At 39.6% G+C, this 18,267-nt stretch overlaps 2 protein-coding genes across 9 annotated transcripts in view; one reads left to right on the forward strand and one right to left on the reverse strand.

The window, feature by feature from the left end:
- The window catches only part of LOC103063154 (acylamino-acid-releasing enzyme-like), a 35,059-nt gene extending 18,937 nt beyond the window's left edge, over window positions 1–16,122 (forward strand). For 4 of the 7 annotated variants that reach the window (XM_025166630.2, XM_088134007.1, XM_025166622.2 and 1 more), the window contains 9 exons: window positions 2,136–2,224; window positions 2,995–3,133; window positions 4,570–4,656; window positions 5,099–5,179; window positions 6,355–6,446; window positions 7,088–7,278; window positions 7,652–7,754; window positions 8,499–8,605; window positions 13,504–16,122. In XM_025166630.2, coding sequence (XP_025022398.1) covers window positions 2,136–2,224; window positions 2,995–3,133; window positions 4,570–4,656; window positions 5,099–5,179; window positions 6,355–6,446; window positions 7,088–7,278; window positions 7,652–7,754; window positions 8,499–8,605; window positions 13,504–13,618 — 1,004 coding nt within the window. In that variant the 3' untranslated portion in view covers window positions 13,619–16,122. Of the gene's footprint in view, window positions 1–2,135; window positions 2,225–2,994; window positions 3,134–4,569; window positions 4,657–5,098; window positions 5,180–6,354; window positions 6,447–7,087; window positions 7,279–7,651; window positions 7,755–8,498; window positions 8,606–12,103; window positions 12,300–13,503 lie in introns of all 7 variants that reach the window. The other 3 variants (XR_015794836.1, XR_003084711.2, XM_007420674.4) reach the window with 3 other exon arrangements.
- The window catches only part of MST1 (macrophage stimulating 1), a 29,197-nt gene continuing 26,685 nt past the window's right edge, over window positions 15,756–18,267 (reverse strand). Inside the window, exon 18 of one of the 2 annotated variants that reach the window (XM_007420653.4) lies at window positions 15,756–17,652. In XM_007420653.4, coding sequence (XP_007420715.1) covers window positions 17,491–17,652 — 162 coding nt within the window. In that variant the 3' untranslated portion in view covers window positions 15,756–17,490. The remainder of the gene's footprint in view (window positions 17,653–18,267) is intronic. The other variant, XM_007420654.4, reaches the window with a different exon arrangement.

Genomic DNA, 18,267 nt, shown 5'->3' on the forward strand with positions numbered 1-18,267 from the left:
AATTTAAGACACCAAAAATTGTATTTGGTGAGATTTTTTTCAAAGAGACAGACACCTACATTGGAAGGGCTTTATAGCAGGTATATCTGTCCATTCCACAGAGCTCTGTTGGCCAGCAAAGGCCTAGGCTAAAATGGTTGCAGTCTGGAGCCTCTGCTTCAGAGAGTCCTGGTACATTCTCAACAAGAAGTTGTGCTTATAATGAGACAGTTTGCTTTCAATATAGTATATTTGCTGCTATAACTCACTGTTTATAGCTCCCGTGGTTTTGTTCAAGACTCTCCTTCCCATTCATTCATTCATTCGTTCATTTATTTAAAATATTTGTATACTGCCATGTGTTTAAAACACTCAGAGTGGATTATCCAATGTGCAATTCCAAATCACAAGCAAATGACATTGTGTAGCTGAAACACACAAGAGTGGCATACTAGAGTATTGGTTGTTGTTCTTGTGATGTTGAGGGGCGGAATCAGAGTTTGCATCCTCTAATTATGTGTCAATCCGCAGTGGATATGATGCATGCAAGCAAATCTTCAGCATTTCTTCTACTCATAAAATGGTTCCTCTTAAATATTACTACTCTTCAACAGATTACAATGCCTAGCTATCCTTCTCTAGGCTCCAAAGCTAAGCAGGATCAGGGTCTTGGAAGTTAGTACTTGGAACACCTCCAGAGAATACCAGGACTGAGGCTAGTTTAGAAAGTAAAAAAAAATTCCCAGAAGAAGGAAATGGCAAATTACCTTTGCTCTGTTGTCAGAAAACCTGCATGGATGAGTCCATGAAGCCACCAGGAGTAATGCTCAATTGAAACGAGGGCAAATTTTTGCTGCTTTTTGTTACCCCTGACTAAATCAAGATTTCAGTGAAGCCAAACTGAATTATGTACCAATGATGAACATCTTATTGCTAAAATGTATAAGCTTTTGTTGAGATTTGAAACAGAAGATGAACAAGTTAAAGACTGTATGATAAAATGGGCTAAAAATGTTGGACATAATATAAAAATGGAACAGTGGGAAAATATGTGGATGAAAGGGTTAAAATTTACACTGTGATAATTTGAAGGAGAATTTCTATAAAATGATGTATTGATGGTATTTGTCACCAGAAATATTATCCAAAATGTACAAAGGGGATTCAAACGTATGTTGGAAATGTGAACAACAAGAAGGGACTTTTTATCATCTTTGGTGGACATGTAATAAGGCTAAAAGATTTTGGACCCAAATTCATATATTCAGAAGATCTTGAAGGTTAATATACAGTTAAAACCAGAAATTTTCCTTTTGGGACTGATGGACAGTTTAATTGTTTAATTGGAAAAAGCTCATGGACCTTTGTTTTTATATATGATAACTGCAGCTAGACTTTTATATGCTCAAAGTTGGAAAGACTTGACATTACCCACAATGGAAGAATGGATCATGAAGATGATGGAGTTAGCTGAGATGGCAAAATTGACAGCTTTGCTTAGAGAGAAAACATTGACTAATACAAATTGGAAGCCCCTTTTGGACTTTTTGCAGGAGACAGAAAAAAATGAAATTTTGATTTATGGATTTGATGACTAGTTAAAATAGCAGGTTATACAAAATATGTAAAGATGAAGTTTTAGAGTAAGAGGTCACTATATGATTTATCTATATCTTCTGAATAAGAAGTTGGAATTCTTTTTGTAATTTTTCCTTTCTTCCCTTTTCTTTACTTTTCATCACTTTTGTATTCTTTATTTCTAACTCTCTTGTTTTCTGCTTCTCTCTTTGATTATTAGTTCTTGTTTTCTTTTAACGGTATGCTTTTTATAACTTAATAAAGTTCTTATTAAAAAAATATTTCAGTGAAGCCAACAGTTACCTCCCCCTTGATACCTTTGCTTTTTAAAATCTTTGTACCATTTTTCTATATAGATATTAATGCCACTCTGGGACTAGAGCACATGTCCATCAGATTCTTTTTCATTTGTTTTTAAAGAAGCAAATATCAGGACTATGGTATTTTCCTCCAGAACCAGACTTCCTCTCCCACCTCCCTTCCCACAATGGTCTTTGAATGAGAATTTTCATGTATTGGGTCATGAATCAAGATAATCAAGATAAATCTGAAATAGTATTCTTGATGCTTTGTTCTAGGCACATCAGAAGGTAGCTGGACTCTACTAGGAGTTCAGCAGGATCTGCTAGTGGTGAGCTGTTCATCTCCCAATTGCCCTCCAAGTCTGGTAAGAAATTTCCTGTGCAGGTCGAGATAAGGGTTGCTTCGAGCTTCCATTTCCCCATTACCTTATTTTTCATGGAACCATGATAAATTCAGAGGCTTTGGTAAGCTATCATCATTACTGTATTTTTTTCCATATACTTGCATGAGAAATTTTTATGTTTATCTTCTTTCTAAATTAACCTTTAGAAGGTTTGGACTAATCCTCCTTCCCTTAAAAAAATCAGTTTGGACATTCATTTGTTTACATTATGTACATCAACATACAGTCAACTGAATACATCTCAGCCCAAGCTCTGGTGCCCTAGAAAACTTGTTCTCAAAATGGAGGTTCATGACAGACATGCCTCCAAATCATGAGTTGTGCTAGTCATAATTAAAGAGTCAGACAATAGTTTGAGCAGTGGGCAAAGCATCATTTTAAGCTGCTTGCTTCCTTTTGTTCAGCTTCATTAAGTCATCATTTTTTCCTTTGAAGCAGGCCTCCAATCATCACTGTGATTTCTAAGTTCAGATTCAAACCAGAAAACCGCAAATAGCATAAACTGCTTTGAAAGCCACCTCGAACCAATGGTCTGATATCTTAATTAGGCATTATGTTTGAGAGGAAAGCTAGTGAGCTAAGTCTCTTATAATTTGCAGGAAATACACATCCTGACACAAACAAGGACAAAACTAACTCCCTTCAAGCCACACATAATGCTAAGAGATTGTGTGACACTATATCATTCAAGGTAGTGCTTCTAGTAACAGCATATTATATCTGCTTTGTAGAAGGTGGGTGTGCTTCCTCCTGCAGGGAGTGAGCTGGAGCTACAGTGGATCAGTGTGGAGGAATCTTCTGTACTACCTGGCATGGAATGGAAAATCCTCACAGTGCATCCTGCTTTGTCTGAGGAGGGCAGCCCATACAGTAAGGAAGCAGGTCCACAGAGCTTCCTCCTAGACTTACGACTATCTCACTTGCTTTCCTAGTTGGCTGGAATTTATTGTGGGCTTTGCATTTAGTGGTCCTAGATGGAACTAGACTTGACTCCCTGGCATAGTAAAGAGTAACAACTGGATTTATGGGAATGATAAGGACAATTATGCAGAAGAGTAACATACTTTAGCCAAAAATAAAGTTAAATGCTTTTGGTGTAAAGATGAGATCAGACTCAATGCTACTATGCTCTTGAGTGCTGGAAGAATCCAAATCAGAATGAAGAGGATAAAAAAAGTGTTACACGCATCTGAATTCTTAGCTCAGGATCTCCTTGTGCTGCTTCATTGAAAGGGACATACTGCTCTCCTTTCATTTCCTGATTTAAGGATGGGACAAGTTGGAATTTCATAGAATTCTGTTGGGTGCTACTTAAAATAGAGGAGCTCTAAGGCATTAATAATTGACTTGAAGAAAACTATCAATTCCTTTGGCAAAACATTTGGAATAGACCTGGCTAGGTGGCAACATTTAGCCAACCTTAACTAATCTCAAAAAGCTAAGTAGGGTTGAGTTCTTCCCCGGGAGCCATCAGGAAATTCCAGGGCTCTTGCCAGACTAGAAAATCAAAACAGTATCCTGGAGTTTTCTTCTTTTACACATACACTTTGCTTTCAGGGCTAGGTTTTTACAAGATGCTGTTTCATCTTTTGTTACCCAAAGTGTTTCAATTTATAGTTGATCAGTAAATCCATTCAAATCACACATAAGTTGAGAATCCATAGAAAGAGCACCTTATTTGATACATTGTGATCTGAAGGCAACTTTTAATACTATAGGTACATATTGAGAAGGCTTTCAATTTGAAGCATCCTATGCTGGGATTTTCCCAGATAGGTGGTAGTGCTGGTCACAAAAGCCATGTAAAGTTAAACCTGGTTAGTACTTGGATGGGAGACTTCCAGGAAATATGAAGGCTCTAGGCTAGACTGGGTCAAAAACAAGCATCATGGGAAAGGGGAATGACAGATCATTTCAGTTTTGCTTTTGAGAAAGCTACATGGACTTTCATGAAATCACCAGGAGTCAAGCTTGACTCAGAAGACACTTAACCTTGTTTAGCAATAGAAAAAGTGCACCAGCCTCCTCAAGGCAAAAATTTGGCCATAATTGAGAGGAAAATAGTTTTCAGGATTGTTATTTGTGTTACATTTGTTTATCACAATTGGGATTTAGATTTTCTATCTCAGGAGCAAAATGTTTTTGGTTCAGACTGCATAACATAAGAGAACATCTTATGCTTGGGGTCGTGAACAGGAGGAACTGGTAGACTGAACAAAGGAGGGATGTACTTAGAAAGCTGACTTCCGTTGGGCAGTAAAGTTTGAAAGATGATCTTCAAAACTCACTTTTGGCCTTTCTTATAGCTGCCCAGTCATTTGAAGCCCTATTGCTGATTCCTCAAGAAAACAAACAAGGAGAAAAGGCCTTTCCCCTTATTGTTTCTCCGCATGGTAAGTCACATTCATTCTTCTCTTTGGCCTGAGTAAGCAATCACAGTGCCCTGACAATTAGTCCTAGCTTTCTGGCTTCTTTTCCATTTTTTCCAGGATGTGATCAAAGATGGCCCTAATTTCATTTTCCATTTTTTACTAGCTGATGAGGATATCTGTTGAAGTTCCTTAAAATTTAAAAGGGAAAAAGTTATTTATTAGACAGAACTATAGTTTGCTGCTTTAATGAGTAGAGCCACGCTTCCAAGGTACCAAATATATTTTGTTGAGCAGGATTTCCAGTCTCTGCTTGTTGCCTTTTTCTCCTCCAATGCTGGATTTCTGCTTTCTTACTAATGAAGAAGAGTGATGATAGAACATTCTAGATTCTCAGATCACTTTTCCAAAATCGGGAAAAAGGAAGCACCAGTCCATTTGTGTGTATCTGCCATTCTCTTTCCAGGTGGCCCACATTCAGTTTTTGATGCTTGCTGGCGTCCAACTGTGGCATGTCTCTGCCAGCTGGGTTTTGCTGTGCTCATGGGTGAGTAGCCCAGAATTCCTGCTTTTAATTTTCTTTGCTTATCTAAGGATTTATCCGGAGACACTGCATACATTTTACTATAGATGGTCCTCAGTTAATGGCCACTCGTTCAGCAACTGTTTGAAATTACAACAGCACTGAACAAGTGGCACTTACAACCGGTCCTTGAAGTTCCAGCTGTCACAGCATCCCCATGTGATTGCGATCCAGGCACTCAGCAACCAGCCCAGATTTCCAACCTTCACAGCATCCCACAATCATTTGATCGCCATTTGCAACCTTCTCTGCTGGCTTCCTACAAGCAAAATCAACAGGGAAGCCAGCAGAAAGTTGGAAGTCGCAGTGACATGAATTCCTCACTTAAAGACCCGTGGTGATTTGCTTAACAACGGTAACCAGGGACTGCTGGAACTGCAGTTGCTAAACAACACAGTCACGTGACATTGCACTTTACGACCGTGTCACTTAGTGATGGCAGTTCCAGCCCCAATTACTGTTAAGGGAGGACTACCTATACTTGTGAAATGGTCCTGTGTGTAGTACTTCAGTTAATTAGATTAAAAAGGTAGACTTTTCTTCAGAGGAATCTTGTGACTCCTTGAGAGGATCGTTTCTCTTCTCTTTGGTCTTGGAATGGAATGAGCTATTATTTTCAGTAAACGCTCTTCTTCCTGCATTGTTCATTTGAAACTTGTTAAATTGATTATTGAATCTCACTATCCAGGAAAACTGTCTAAATAGTACCTATAATTGTCGTTTACAAGCGGGAATCAAACTGTGGCTTGCAGTCTTTGTAAGCAATGCTCACACCACAATTTTATGATTAAAACTATATCGGACACTGTTTTAACAAGCAAGGAAGTGACCTGGAAGACTGGCGTACTTGAGCTGGTTGCTTACTCCCTTTCCGACTAAACCACAGTTATCTGAGTAGCAAAATGGCTTCAGAACCAGGCCATGGGAGACCAATAACAGCGCAGGGCCTTGTACTTCTCATGTAGCAGCTTCACATTCATACGTGGGTTTTCTTTGGCTGTAGAGATGCTGCAGTATTTGATTTTTGAAAACAGCACTGATGGTCCAGTGCCTTTTCTGGAAGCTGCTCACAACCTTGGGGGGCCTGAAAAGCTCTGGAGGCCACCCTTCACTTACTCTTGTGCTTTGTTTTGTCTAAGCAGTGAATTACAGGGGTTCCCTGGGTTTTGGCCAGGACAGCATTGACTCACTGATCTCTCATGTTGGAGTGCAAGATGTGGAGGACACTCAGGTCAGTCCCTTTTATTTCTTTATTTTTCCCCCATTCTGTGGAAGAGGCCTGGGGTTAGGCCAGGTTTGAGGCTAGAACAGAGGGTGAAATAATTGTGTAATATTTCATCCTCTTTACAACAGTGGATAATCCACCTCCTTTTTGGGTTAGGAGAACAAGCTATGGTCATGGACATGGTGACTGCAAGGCAACTCTGTCATATAGTGTGGTCTCTGCCAGGGTGGGGTCATCTTCTCTCCATACCTTTTGGCTTCTCCACACAGTTGGATGTGTTAGTCCTTGGCAGATTCATCCCAGCCAGCTTGATGAAGTGCACAGGTCACAGGTGTTGGAAGAGCGAACTCAGTATTTTGAGTAGCAAAGCACTACTGGCACAACCCCATGCATAAAGTTTCTATTGACTGTCAGCATCCCTTTGTTTGAAGAAAAAGTTCTTTCTCCTGTATAAACAATGGATGTTTGCTGAGCCTTGTAGGAAGAGTTATTAAGGATCTTATACATCATGGGCATGGCAGGCCACAAGTTCGGTTTTGTGAACTACATTGCACTCTGCTGCCAAAGAAACTGCTTACTGCACCAGGTCTGGTTGTGCAGCAGCCCCTGAAAATATACTTGCAATTTGCTTAATGTTCCTCTTGCAGCTGGCGGTAGAAGCGGCACTACAGATGGAGTCTTTGGACCCAAATAGAATTGCCTTGTTGGGAGGCTCTCACGGTGGCTTTATCTGTTGCCATTTGATTGGTCAGTATCCAGAGATGTACAAAGCCTGTGTGGTCAGAAGCGCCGTCATCAACATGGCCACTCTACTGGGGACCTCTGACATTCCTGATTGGTAAGAAGCATGCCTCCTCAAGCTTCCTGCATGGTCCAGCCTAAGAGATTGGCTTTTTTGCCTCCCATCCATTACAAACCCAGTTCACTCACATACATACATACATACATACATACATACATACATACATGTTTTTGGGTCTCTTGGCCATTTTCATAAGTGCATGTCTCTGTTGCATTATTTCTCATCCTAGTTCAATTCCTGTATAGATCTGCCTGATCCTCACTGTTCAGATGCCACTCATCCTCCTCTTTCCTTTCTGAGCCTTTCACAAATGCCATTTCTGCAATTGTCTATCAATCAGATTATTTGGCTTCTCTGTAGGGCTCAGGGAGGAGAGCGTGGGGCTAAATATTCTGCACCATTTCCACAGGCGATACGCATCTCTAGGTCTGCCATATTCCTATGAGCGGATTCCTACAGAAGAAGATCTGGCCGCCATGCTGCTCTGCTCCCCCATAATTCATGCTGCAAAGGTAAGAACCAGTTAGTGAAGCTGCTCATTCATTGCAGAACTTGCACCTCTAACAAACATCTTGTGTTCTTTTTTTCTCTTTTTCTCTTTATTTCATGTCTAAAGCTCTCTATGTTCTCATGCAACAGTAAGTTCAGCACCAGCAGTGCTCAGATGTAGAATTTAGAACTGTGCCAAGAAATGTGTTCAAGCAGAGTCCAGATGGGCATTTGTTGGGAATGTTTTAATGTGGATTCAACTTGATGGCCAAAATGTCCCCTTCCAACTTTTTCATTTCATTGATTGATTATGTGCCATTAAGTCAGTATTGACTCTTAGCAACCACATATTTTTATCTCCTGTGGCTATAGTCAGAATGTTTGTAAGCTGCCCTGAGAAAACCTGGCTCTGAATAGTAGCTTATACATTTAAATAAATGTATGTTTCCTCTCAACTCAGTAGAAAAGAAAGAGCAAGAGGATTGTATATGTATATAAGCCTGCCTACCTGTCAGTACTGATGTGGGTGCAATCTCATTAAACCAGTAAGGCTGCTCTGAACCAACCCTGTAAATGACAGAGGACAAATTGTACCATTAGCTTAATTTGAAGGATTTACATAGTTGTATTCTGCCATTTGGGGTCCACATTTTACTTGTTTTATTTTATTTTGTTTGAGAACAAATATAAACAAACATGCTTGGCTCAATATTACGAGCAGTGTTTTCTTTGGGCTGCTCACCTCTTGGCTCCTCCTTTTCCTACAGGTACAAGCACCACTGCTGCTGTGTGTTGGTGCAAAGGACCGCCGAGTGTCTCCGTACCAAGCTTTGGAATATTACCGTGTGTTGAAAGCTAGAGGAATCCCTGTGCGGTGAGTTCCCACTTAATTTATTGAGTCAAATGCAAGGAAATCCTTCTTGACCTTTTTGTTTGGGCAGGTTTCCAAGACCAGATACTATGACTCTTGCCTTGATTGTACTGCAGTGAATTTGCCAGTAGTGTGGAAAAGCAAAACTGAATTTGAATACAGGTAGTCCTCACTTACCGACAGTAATTGGGACCGGGAACTCCATCACTAAGCAACGCGGTCGTAAGGCACGATGTCATGTGACCACGCCAACTTATAACAGCAGTTCCAGCAGTCTCAGTTGCCATCATTAGGCAAATCCCGTGTGGTTGCAGCATCCTGCGGTCACATGATCATCATTTGCGACCTCCTGCTGGCTTCCCCGTAGACTTTGCTTGTCAGAAGCCAGCAGTGAAGGTCACAAATGGTGATCATGTGATTGAGGGATGCTGTGACATTGTAATTGTGAGCCAGTCACTGAGCACCCAAATCATGATCACATGACTGTGGGGACACAGCGACAGCTGCAATTATGAGGACCCATCATAAGGACCCCTTGTTTAGTACCGTTGTAACTTCAAATGGTTACTGAACAAGTGTATGTTAAGCGAAGACTGCCTTACAGGCATATTTGGAGGAAGGATTCTTCTGCAATTTGATTGATCCTCAAATATGCCAGCACACTTCTTCCATTTTTTTCACAATACTGAAGCATAAGAAGGCTTGATTTTTTATGATTTACCATTTACATCTAATCTCATCCCAAAAGATGAGAATGGTTTATACACAGTGGATAGGTCTGCATATCGTTCTAGGCCAAAAACAAGCAAATCATATGGTGCCTTAGTTTTATGTGCAAACAAGCCACTGCTCTTGGCCAATAGGACATCCAAATTAGAGGAAGCAGCAGGCTGTCCTTTACAGGATACTTGTGAATCAGTGTCTTCCATTGTAATCAGAGGGAACAAATCTGATTTAAGTACCATCTCTATATTCATATGCTAACTTTCCAAATAAACACATTAGAGCATTTCTGTTTGGCAGCAAGATAAAATAATTCACAATACAGGTAGCCCCCAGTTTAAGAATGAGTTCCGTTCCCAAGGTCTGTCCTTAAGTCGAATTTGTATGTAGGCTGGAACAGTATTTATTTATTTATTTACTAAATTTATACGCCGCCCATCTCCCTCAGAGATGGGTGGCATATAAATTATACAGTATAATACTGTATAAGTAGCATTGTGTAATGAACTCGAACCATTAAGTATTTAACTCGAATCATTGTGTATTTAATTTGAATTTTGCTATAATAGGCTCTGTTCTTAACTATGGGTCATCCTTAAACCAGACATTCTTAACCTGGGGACTACATGACAGACAACAACTAATTTACAACATGAAAGAAGCTAAGTAGCCTGGTACAAGAAAACTGGTTGATAGTGGAAAAGCACAGTAGAGAAATTCAACCCATAAATAATAGTATTCAGGCTTCTGCTTTGGAATATTTAATCAACAAGAGGTATATTGTTAAAGAAATTATTCTGCACTAACGGTTGAGAAAAGGAAAAGAATAAGGCAGACTTCAAAGATGTATTTCTAAATAAGTTATGAATAACAGTTCCGATATCAAAAGGAAGATATATTTAATTATTTTCATTCAAACTGTAATTGGCTCCTTTTCATATTATTCCCTCAACTTGCAAATCTTCCAAGTTCTTCCAAGGACATGGCTCTTCTAAGCAAAAATTTCTGCCACACATTAACTTGGAGTCTTAAGAACATTATTCTGTTCCATTCTGATTGATTTACATATTTATACCATTTTTTGTACTTAAATCAGTAATCCAAACAGCTAACCAAATGTTTTTTAAATCCAAAAAGTTTTTTTTTTTTGGATTCTTAAAATCCAAAGGTATAATTTAAACTTAGTACTAAAATTGATTCACAAATGCCAGGCAAAAGTAGTACATCTTGACAGATTTTCTAAACTCAGAGAATGGAGGAAAATGTAGTTCCTAAGAGAATATATTCCATAGCATAAAAAATCCCTTTCCTGCTTTCAGATAAAAGAATCTGTAACAACAGGAGTATCTTTGGAAGACCTCTGAACACCCAGGCAGGTTCATAATGGGTCCAGTAGTCCCTCAGTTCCTAGCCATTTATAATTCTGTAATAAGCAATAAGTAACTAATACAGATACTTTAGTAAACACATTATGTAATCCTTTATCCTAAGTAGAACAGATGTACCAGTTTTGTACCAACTGCAATTTCCAGATACTTTTCAAATGTTCCATGCAGAGTGCACTGTAGGAGTCAAGACAAGATCTAATCTAGGCAAGAATAAGAACTACCAAATCTGATCTAGCCATAAGTGGGCGAACATGTAAATTCAGTGACAACATAGGATTAAGGAACATCTCAAGATTTCATATTTTCAGTTTTAGAAGAAGTGCAGCCCTATGTAAAACAAGCTGAAACTTAATACTGAATCCAGTTTCCTCTTTCCAATAGCACCTCCATCTTGTTTTCATTTAATTCGAACTTGTATCATTCACCCAGCCCATTGTGGAACTTAGGCATCGTTTAAGGATATCTTAATGCTTCTTGGTGTTGGATGGTAAGCAACAATACATCTCAGAGGCATCAGTATGCCTTGGAAGCATTGGGTGGCATCCCACTCAAGATTCCAGTTGATCTCCCCACTGATTGTCTGTTGACACTGAATAGCAAGGGGGACAAAACTGAACTTTGTGAGACATTGCAAATAAATAGGCAAGGTGTTAACAGCATTCTTCAACGTTACCTTTTGGACCTAGTTCCCAAGGCCCAGGCCCAGACTGTCTAGAAAAATACCATGATCGATAGGATTGAACAGGCACTGAGAAACCCAGGAGAAATATTAGGGCTGGACTTCCATCATGTTTCCAGCATAAACCATCCACTAAGTCACTCAATATTATATCCTGGCTGAAAGCATGATTGAAATGGGTCCTGATAATCAGCAACATCCAGACGCCTATAGATGCATAAGGCCCACCATCTTTTCAGTCTCCTTTCCTAGGGACGGAATGTTTGAGATATTACACAGATCAATAATTGCACGAATCAAGGTAAGAGTTTCTTCAATGGAAATATTAGATAGGGGGGAACATATCCCATTTATGAGGTGACACTGATTGCCTCCCTTAATCAGGGGCCCAATCCTTTCCTGGCCAATTTAATCACCCATGAGTAGTATTGATGGAACAAGCTGGTAATAACCTTTATTTCTCAATTCTCTGTCCATATCCTCAAATTTACAAGCTAGAAAGAATGCAGAATAGCAGACCAAGCAGCATCAGAGGTTATATTGTAAACTGGCCCAACTAAATTCAAGTGGAGCCAATGGACTTTATACACAAAGAGCAATGCAAATGACAGGTTGCTCAATCTGCTGCTGCAGTTTTATTTTTTTTTGAGAGAGAATAGCAGCAAGGTTATATGCCTGAGTGTCCAACTTCCTTGTGTCTGTTACATGCAGGTGGTGTTACTGCAGCTGACTATGCTGAAAATCACATAGAAGAATATTTCAATATTGCTAAAATTAGATTGGTTCATGATTGGAATTATCGTGTTCCAAATCAGGCAGATGGAATAACAGTGAATGCTGAAGAGAGAGCCCCTTATGAAGAAGCAGGGAACCATTGGCACTGACAGATGACAGAGAGAAGTTGACTGTAAGAATATATTGGCATAGCTTTTTAAAAAATAAGTGACATTTGTTTGTTTATTTTAAAATGTCTGTACTGTCATTCAAAGCAAATAATTTCCCACAGCAGTTAAGGAATATTTTAAAAGCTCATGCCAAAGAATGAATTAATTAAAGAAAGAGTTAATTAAAAACTACCTTGTAACATCAATGATAGTTCTAACAAAAAAAATAATTAAAAATAGTTGCTAGACAGGAGAAATAAAATCAATAAGCCTCACTATTGCATAACTAGAAGTGAGAAGTCTCATTTTTCCGTTGCGGTGCTTGCCTTCTAGTCTAGAATCCCCCCCAGAGACCCAGACAGTTCCCACCCTCATGGTCTTCTGAAAGTCATTGAAAACTTAGCTTTTCTCCCAAGCCTGGCTATAAGGCAGCTGATGAGCCCCTGTTGGTTTTTCTTTGGAGTGTTTTTTTTTGGGGGGGGGTTCTGTTTGTCCTTCCAGACATTCAGGATTTTTCATGATTTTTCTTTCTGTTTTTATTGTCTTTTATAATATATAATGTACATTTTATAATGTAAACTGCCCAGAGTCATCTGGAGATGGGCAGCCTCTAAGAAATAAATTAAATAAATAAATAAAATGTCTAGTTAAAATTAAAATCACATGAGAATAGAAATATCTTTGCCAGCCACCTGAAGACAATAAAGTTTGTGTCAGATGAACCTCCCTTGAGCAAGTTATTCTAGAACTGGATGAAGGGGATGTACAGCATCTCTCTGTCATTCATTAAAGCGGCCTGAGTTATTCCAGGCTTCTCTGTGAGCTTGAAAAGAAATGCTGCTGCTTTAAGAAGTCTGCTCACTAAAGTTAATGCACTTGTATGCAAGCCTGAAAAATGACAGACTGTTTTAATTAATAGGAGAGAGGTGCTGTGCTTAGGCAACCTTGAAACACTTCTTCCAAATCATTTCAGCAACATGCAGTGCCCAAATTGGTAGTAACAGCTATCAGGAAACCTGTCCCTTTAGGAATACCTCTAATCCTTTCTGGCCTCCCAAGGGGCAGAGCAAATAGCTTTGAGAATGGCTTGGTCACGGTAATCCATCACGGAGCATAAAGTGAAGTCCATACAAAGAGAAAGGGCAATGGGACTGCATAATCCTGTGGGAATTTGTGCTTAATCTAGAGGAACCTGTGCAAAATACTTTACTGGTGTTCCTTTTACAGACTGATGTGGTATCCAGAAGGGAATCATGCCATAAGTGGAGTGGTAGCTGAAGCAGATGTCTTTATGAATTGTGCCCAGTGGATCATACATCATCTTTCCACAAAAGTAGATTGAAAGTCAACAGCCAACTAAATAAGAAGACATCTAGATTGCTGAGGAGCAAAGTGTCTGTGTTCATATATATCCAATTGCATTACAATGATCTTCATAATGTGTCAGGAGTTCCTTCTTCCCCACTTCAATATGCAATCAGGTTGTGGGCATCTGAAGATTCTTCTCTGCTGATAATCCTTTCATGACGCTTTTGAGGAAATCTGCTGCTAATGGTACAAATATCTACTCAAATCCTAATTCTGATTGAAGAATGGATTTCTGATAACTGGCATTGCAGCAGAGCTCTGCTGTTAGACTGCTGAATGTTATAATCAATCAAGCCAGTTTGTTTATTTGAATAAATGAATATGGTGACATAATCCAAAGGAAATTCTCCAATAAGGTTTCACATTTGCAACTGAGTATTTTATTAGTGATGGGGATCTTATATGAGCAGAACTCAACATGAATGACATTTATCAAAGTGTCTTTTCATTCTTTCCCAGTTCTCTAATGAAGCATTTGCTGCTTTTAGGATCTCCCCATGGAAGATGCCAACCATCTTCCTCTGCCACTAAACCTGGAGATAACTGCAAATTACAAATATTTATGTTTACCATATATATTAATAGTAAACTCATTCACCAGTTGTGGACTCTTATGCAGCTGAAACATCATCTCACACAGGAGATGAATCAGCAGCATCTTGGTGGGGTTGAGGAGAATAGGGGAAAGTACTGAAGGAAGAAGACCCAAAAGAGTCAGCAAGGCCTGAGTATGATCTATGACTTTGCAATGCTGACTGAATATTGGGAGTAAGCAGAAGAGCAACCTTGAGATGGGGAAGGTTCCTAGAGGAAGCAGCTTATTTGGACACTTGGCAATCAGGATACAGCACAGAAACTGCATTGGTCACACTTGTGGATGACCTTTGGAAAGATCAGGGAATGCAAACCTCCTACCCTTCTTGATTTGCAATTCTTAACTACAGTGTAGTAGTCCTCAATTTTTCTGATGGTCTTAAATATTTCTTCATTTAGTCTTAATGTAAGAGGAAAAGAAAGCATCAGAAGTAAGAGGGTATCTTAAGTATACCCATAAACAGCAGCTTAATTTACATTGAAAAGTGTTCGTTCTTCTTAGTTCTTTGGGAACGGACTTTCCTGACCATTGGTAGGACATAAGAGTACTCTAGGGGACGCGGTGGCGCAGCAGCTTAATGACGCTGAAAGTTGCTGGCCAGAAATGGCTGACGCTTCGGCGGTTCGAGTCCAGTCTTCGCGCTAAACAGGGTGAGCTCCTGTTTCCTCCCCAGTTCTTGTCAACCCAACAGGTCGAAAACTCACGTGAGTAGATAAATGGGTACTCTCACTCCAGTGGGAGGAAAAATGCTGGCAGCGCTTGCACGGGAGTCAGGAGCAGTTGCCGGTAAGCGCGAAACCACGCTCGCCGAAAAGGGTACGAAGCAACAGAAACCCCGCCTCCTGTGCTCGCCAGCTGGGCTCTGCTCTAGGAAGGAGGCTCTGGCAAACCACTTCCGAAACAATTGCCTTGAAAACTGCAAGGACTCGTCCAAGCAGTCACTGCAGGGTCAGTAATGACTGAGCGCAGACAAAAAAAAAAGGGTACTCACTCAATATCTGGTATCTCCAAGTAGGGCTTGAATTTTCTTGTTTGAAATTGAGATGACACTACAGAGTAGGGTTTTTTCGAAGGGAAAAAATGAGTTGGATGCTCAGGCGTGCTCATGTTCTATCAGTCAGTAAATTCTTGAAACTGCGTCTTTTCCTGGACTTGCACAAGATCCCAGGCACATTTGATTTAAGGTGATGGTGAGAAGTGTGACATGACTGCCCCCACACTTTCCAAATCACCCATCTCCCCTTTAAATATAGATTGATCCACAACCCTAAATACTGTTCTGTGTTATATGAGGCAAATGTTTAACTTGGTTAGAAGGCAACTTAGTTGCTATGACTTGTTTCTATTCCTAATATCTGGTACTGTGAGGAAATAAGAACTAGTTGGTTAAGGCATAGTTGAACAACAGCATGGTTTGTAGAGATGCTTTTGACATTAAACATTCTGATGAATACATAACTACAGTTAGAAAAATATACACGAGAACTGGATTTCAGATATGTAATTTTTTAATTAATCTTTGCGCGGGGGGGGCAACCAACAGATCTTTGTAGCTTAGGATTGTCTGTGATTATCTACTTTGCAGAACTTCAATTTGTTAAAAAATAATGATCAGAGACAAGATACAATATAGTGCCATGGATGGAAACTGAAACTAAAGAAACAATGTTCCTCTCAGCATATCCACAGATTGGTAACCAATACAACATGAGATACCTTTTTACTCAAAACTCTGCTGCTGAGTTTTCTCCAAATACTGGGTTTTTGAAGAGAAGGAGTGGAAAATGTTTTGGCTTCTGGCTTGCTAGATATGTGTCCAAAATCCTTGGTGATCTGTTACAAATCACCCTGAATCTTATTTCCAAAGCCAGGATTTTTTTTAATGACATGAGCAATGTTACAGTGAACACGACAGCAGTACTACTATAATGCTTATAGCAAAAGTTAAGCCTCTGTAAGAATGACTCTATAAAATTTGGATTGCGATTGCTACAAATAATATAATTGTGATTATATAGAGGGATGAAATGCAGTACAATTATTTGTGATGGCTTATAATTTATATGTTATTGGAGAAGTAGGATTTCAGAGTAGAACACAGAAATATTGATTATGCTGTTAAGATAGAAAGACTGTCAATTAGGTTTTTCTGGGCTACAGAAATATCATTTCAGATGTGAAAGAAACTTGAACCACAATGTCTTGTTAACAGACCTAAAATGCATCAATATATTAGTAATTAACAGCATTTTTTTAAAAAAACTAATGTCTGGACTGCAAAAAGAAAGTTGTAGCATGATGTTTCATATGCTGGCTCAGAGGATAAACAGGCTGATTACCTTCAACCACTTTGGACAATAGTCTCCATAAACCCTGGCTGGATGGGACTTGTAGTCTCTTGACATCTGGAGAACACCAGGTCACAAGTCATAACAGAATGAGAGAAGGAATCCAGAACCTATTTATCAGAAATTATTCCAGGACTTGGAAATGGTACACCTGGGCAGCAATATTTCCTAAACTTGGAAACATTCAGCCTCAGTTGAATTTAAAATACTGATGACAGCAAAAAGAAATTGCAGACAATGCCCATGTTAAATATAAAGCCAAGAGCTGCTCCATAAAGAGGCTATGGTGAAAGTCGTACATATTGAAACTTCTGCCCATGAATATATCCATTGAAAGAGCTGATACTCTTGGGATAACAACCAGCCACTCCTACCAAAAGGGTGTGGATGATTTAATGATGCAAGATATTAGCTTAGGCCCTATGTTCAATGACTTTGGTATGTTATTGGTTCATGCTTCTTAGAGGGCATCTTCATTGTTCTAACAACGTGATAAATGATGTTTGGAGCCGTAATGGTTGTTATTGAACATTTCTTTAGCTAGGTGTCTAGCAAAGGATGCAGCATAATAGGCAATTGATTGCTGCAGATCTTCTTAACCACTCAGATGGGCTGCTCACACAAACTCCACAAAATGGGGTAAAACATCTGTCACTGATGTCAGCTTTTGGAAGCATTTTTTTCCTGTAAAATCAGGAATCCATATGAATTGTTTGTCATATGTGGTTGGACAATGCAAGATAGGTTGTCCTGATACAGCCTAGTGGTAACGGCATCTGGTTCCTTTTCCATCCCTTTTGGGCAATACTTTTTCACATGATTGGAAAAGGATTGCTCCAAACTGATTCTGAGAAAGGGGAGAGGGGCAGGAATTTATGATGAACATACACCAGTCAGCTTGGCTCAGCTAAGCTTCATCACTTTGTTGATCCAGTCAACATACATAGCAATTCGGATGAAGGTGGCAGGCACGTCTTTGCGAGCACATACCCGCAATGGGGTGATCACACCTTGTAGCACCCAGCAGTCATGAGTCAGGCAGGCCAGAGGACCTCCAAAATCACCCTGCAGAGCAGAGACCAAAAGACAGGCTTGAATCAAAAGCAAGCTCTAGCTTAAGGAGCACAGCAACACTGCAAAGCACATGGGTTGGTTTTCATACCTCAGATGTTTGCTCAAATGGCTTTCCTGACCCACCTGCCTTGAAATTATTTATCTGCAGCTTCACTTTTCAGTTCATATCTTGGGAGACTATTTCCCACTGCTCATCTTTTTTTAAACCAGGAGGTTGCCAACTTCTTGGGTCATCTTGCAACCTCATAAGTGCCTATGCCCACCTCCATTTTTTAGATCAACTGAAATCTCACAAAATTGTCAAATAACCTGAGATCTTTTGCAAGAATATTGTAAGACTGTTAGTTTAGGTGATGTAGGAGATTAGCCATTTTTCAAAAATAAAAGTATTTTATCAAATTGTGGGCATCTTAGGCTGGGGTTATTCTGGTCCCTCTGGAAGGCTTGTCCTTTTTCTTTGCCATTCACTCTCCGGATGAGTCTGTTGGCCTCCCATTTGTCCATTTACTTCTCTCAGCCAACCACCTGATGGAGTTTTCCTGTTGCCAACCTTGATCTCAATGCAAGCCAAGCAACTCAGTTCGATACACACAAACCCACCTTCCT

This window comes from Python bivittatus, unplaced genomic scaffold (genome assembly GCF_059951505.1).
Source record: "Python bivittatus isolate LINGU-HERP-01145 unplaced genomic scaffold, Pbiv_v1 ctg000080_np1212, whole genome shotgun sequence".
NCBI classification, from domain to species: Eukaryota; Metazoa; Chordata; class Lepidosauria; order Squamata; family Pythonidae; genus Python; species Python bivittatus.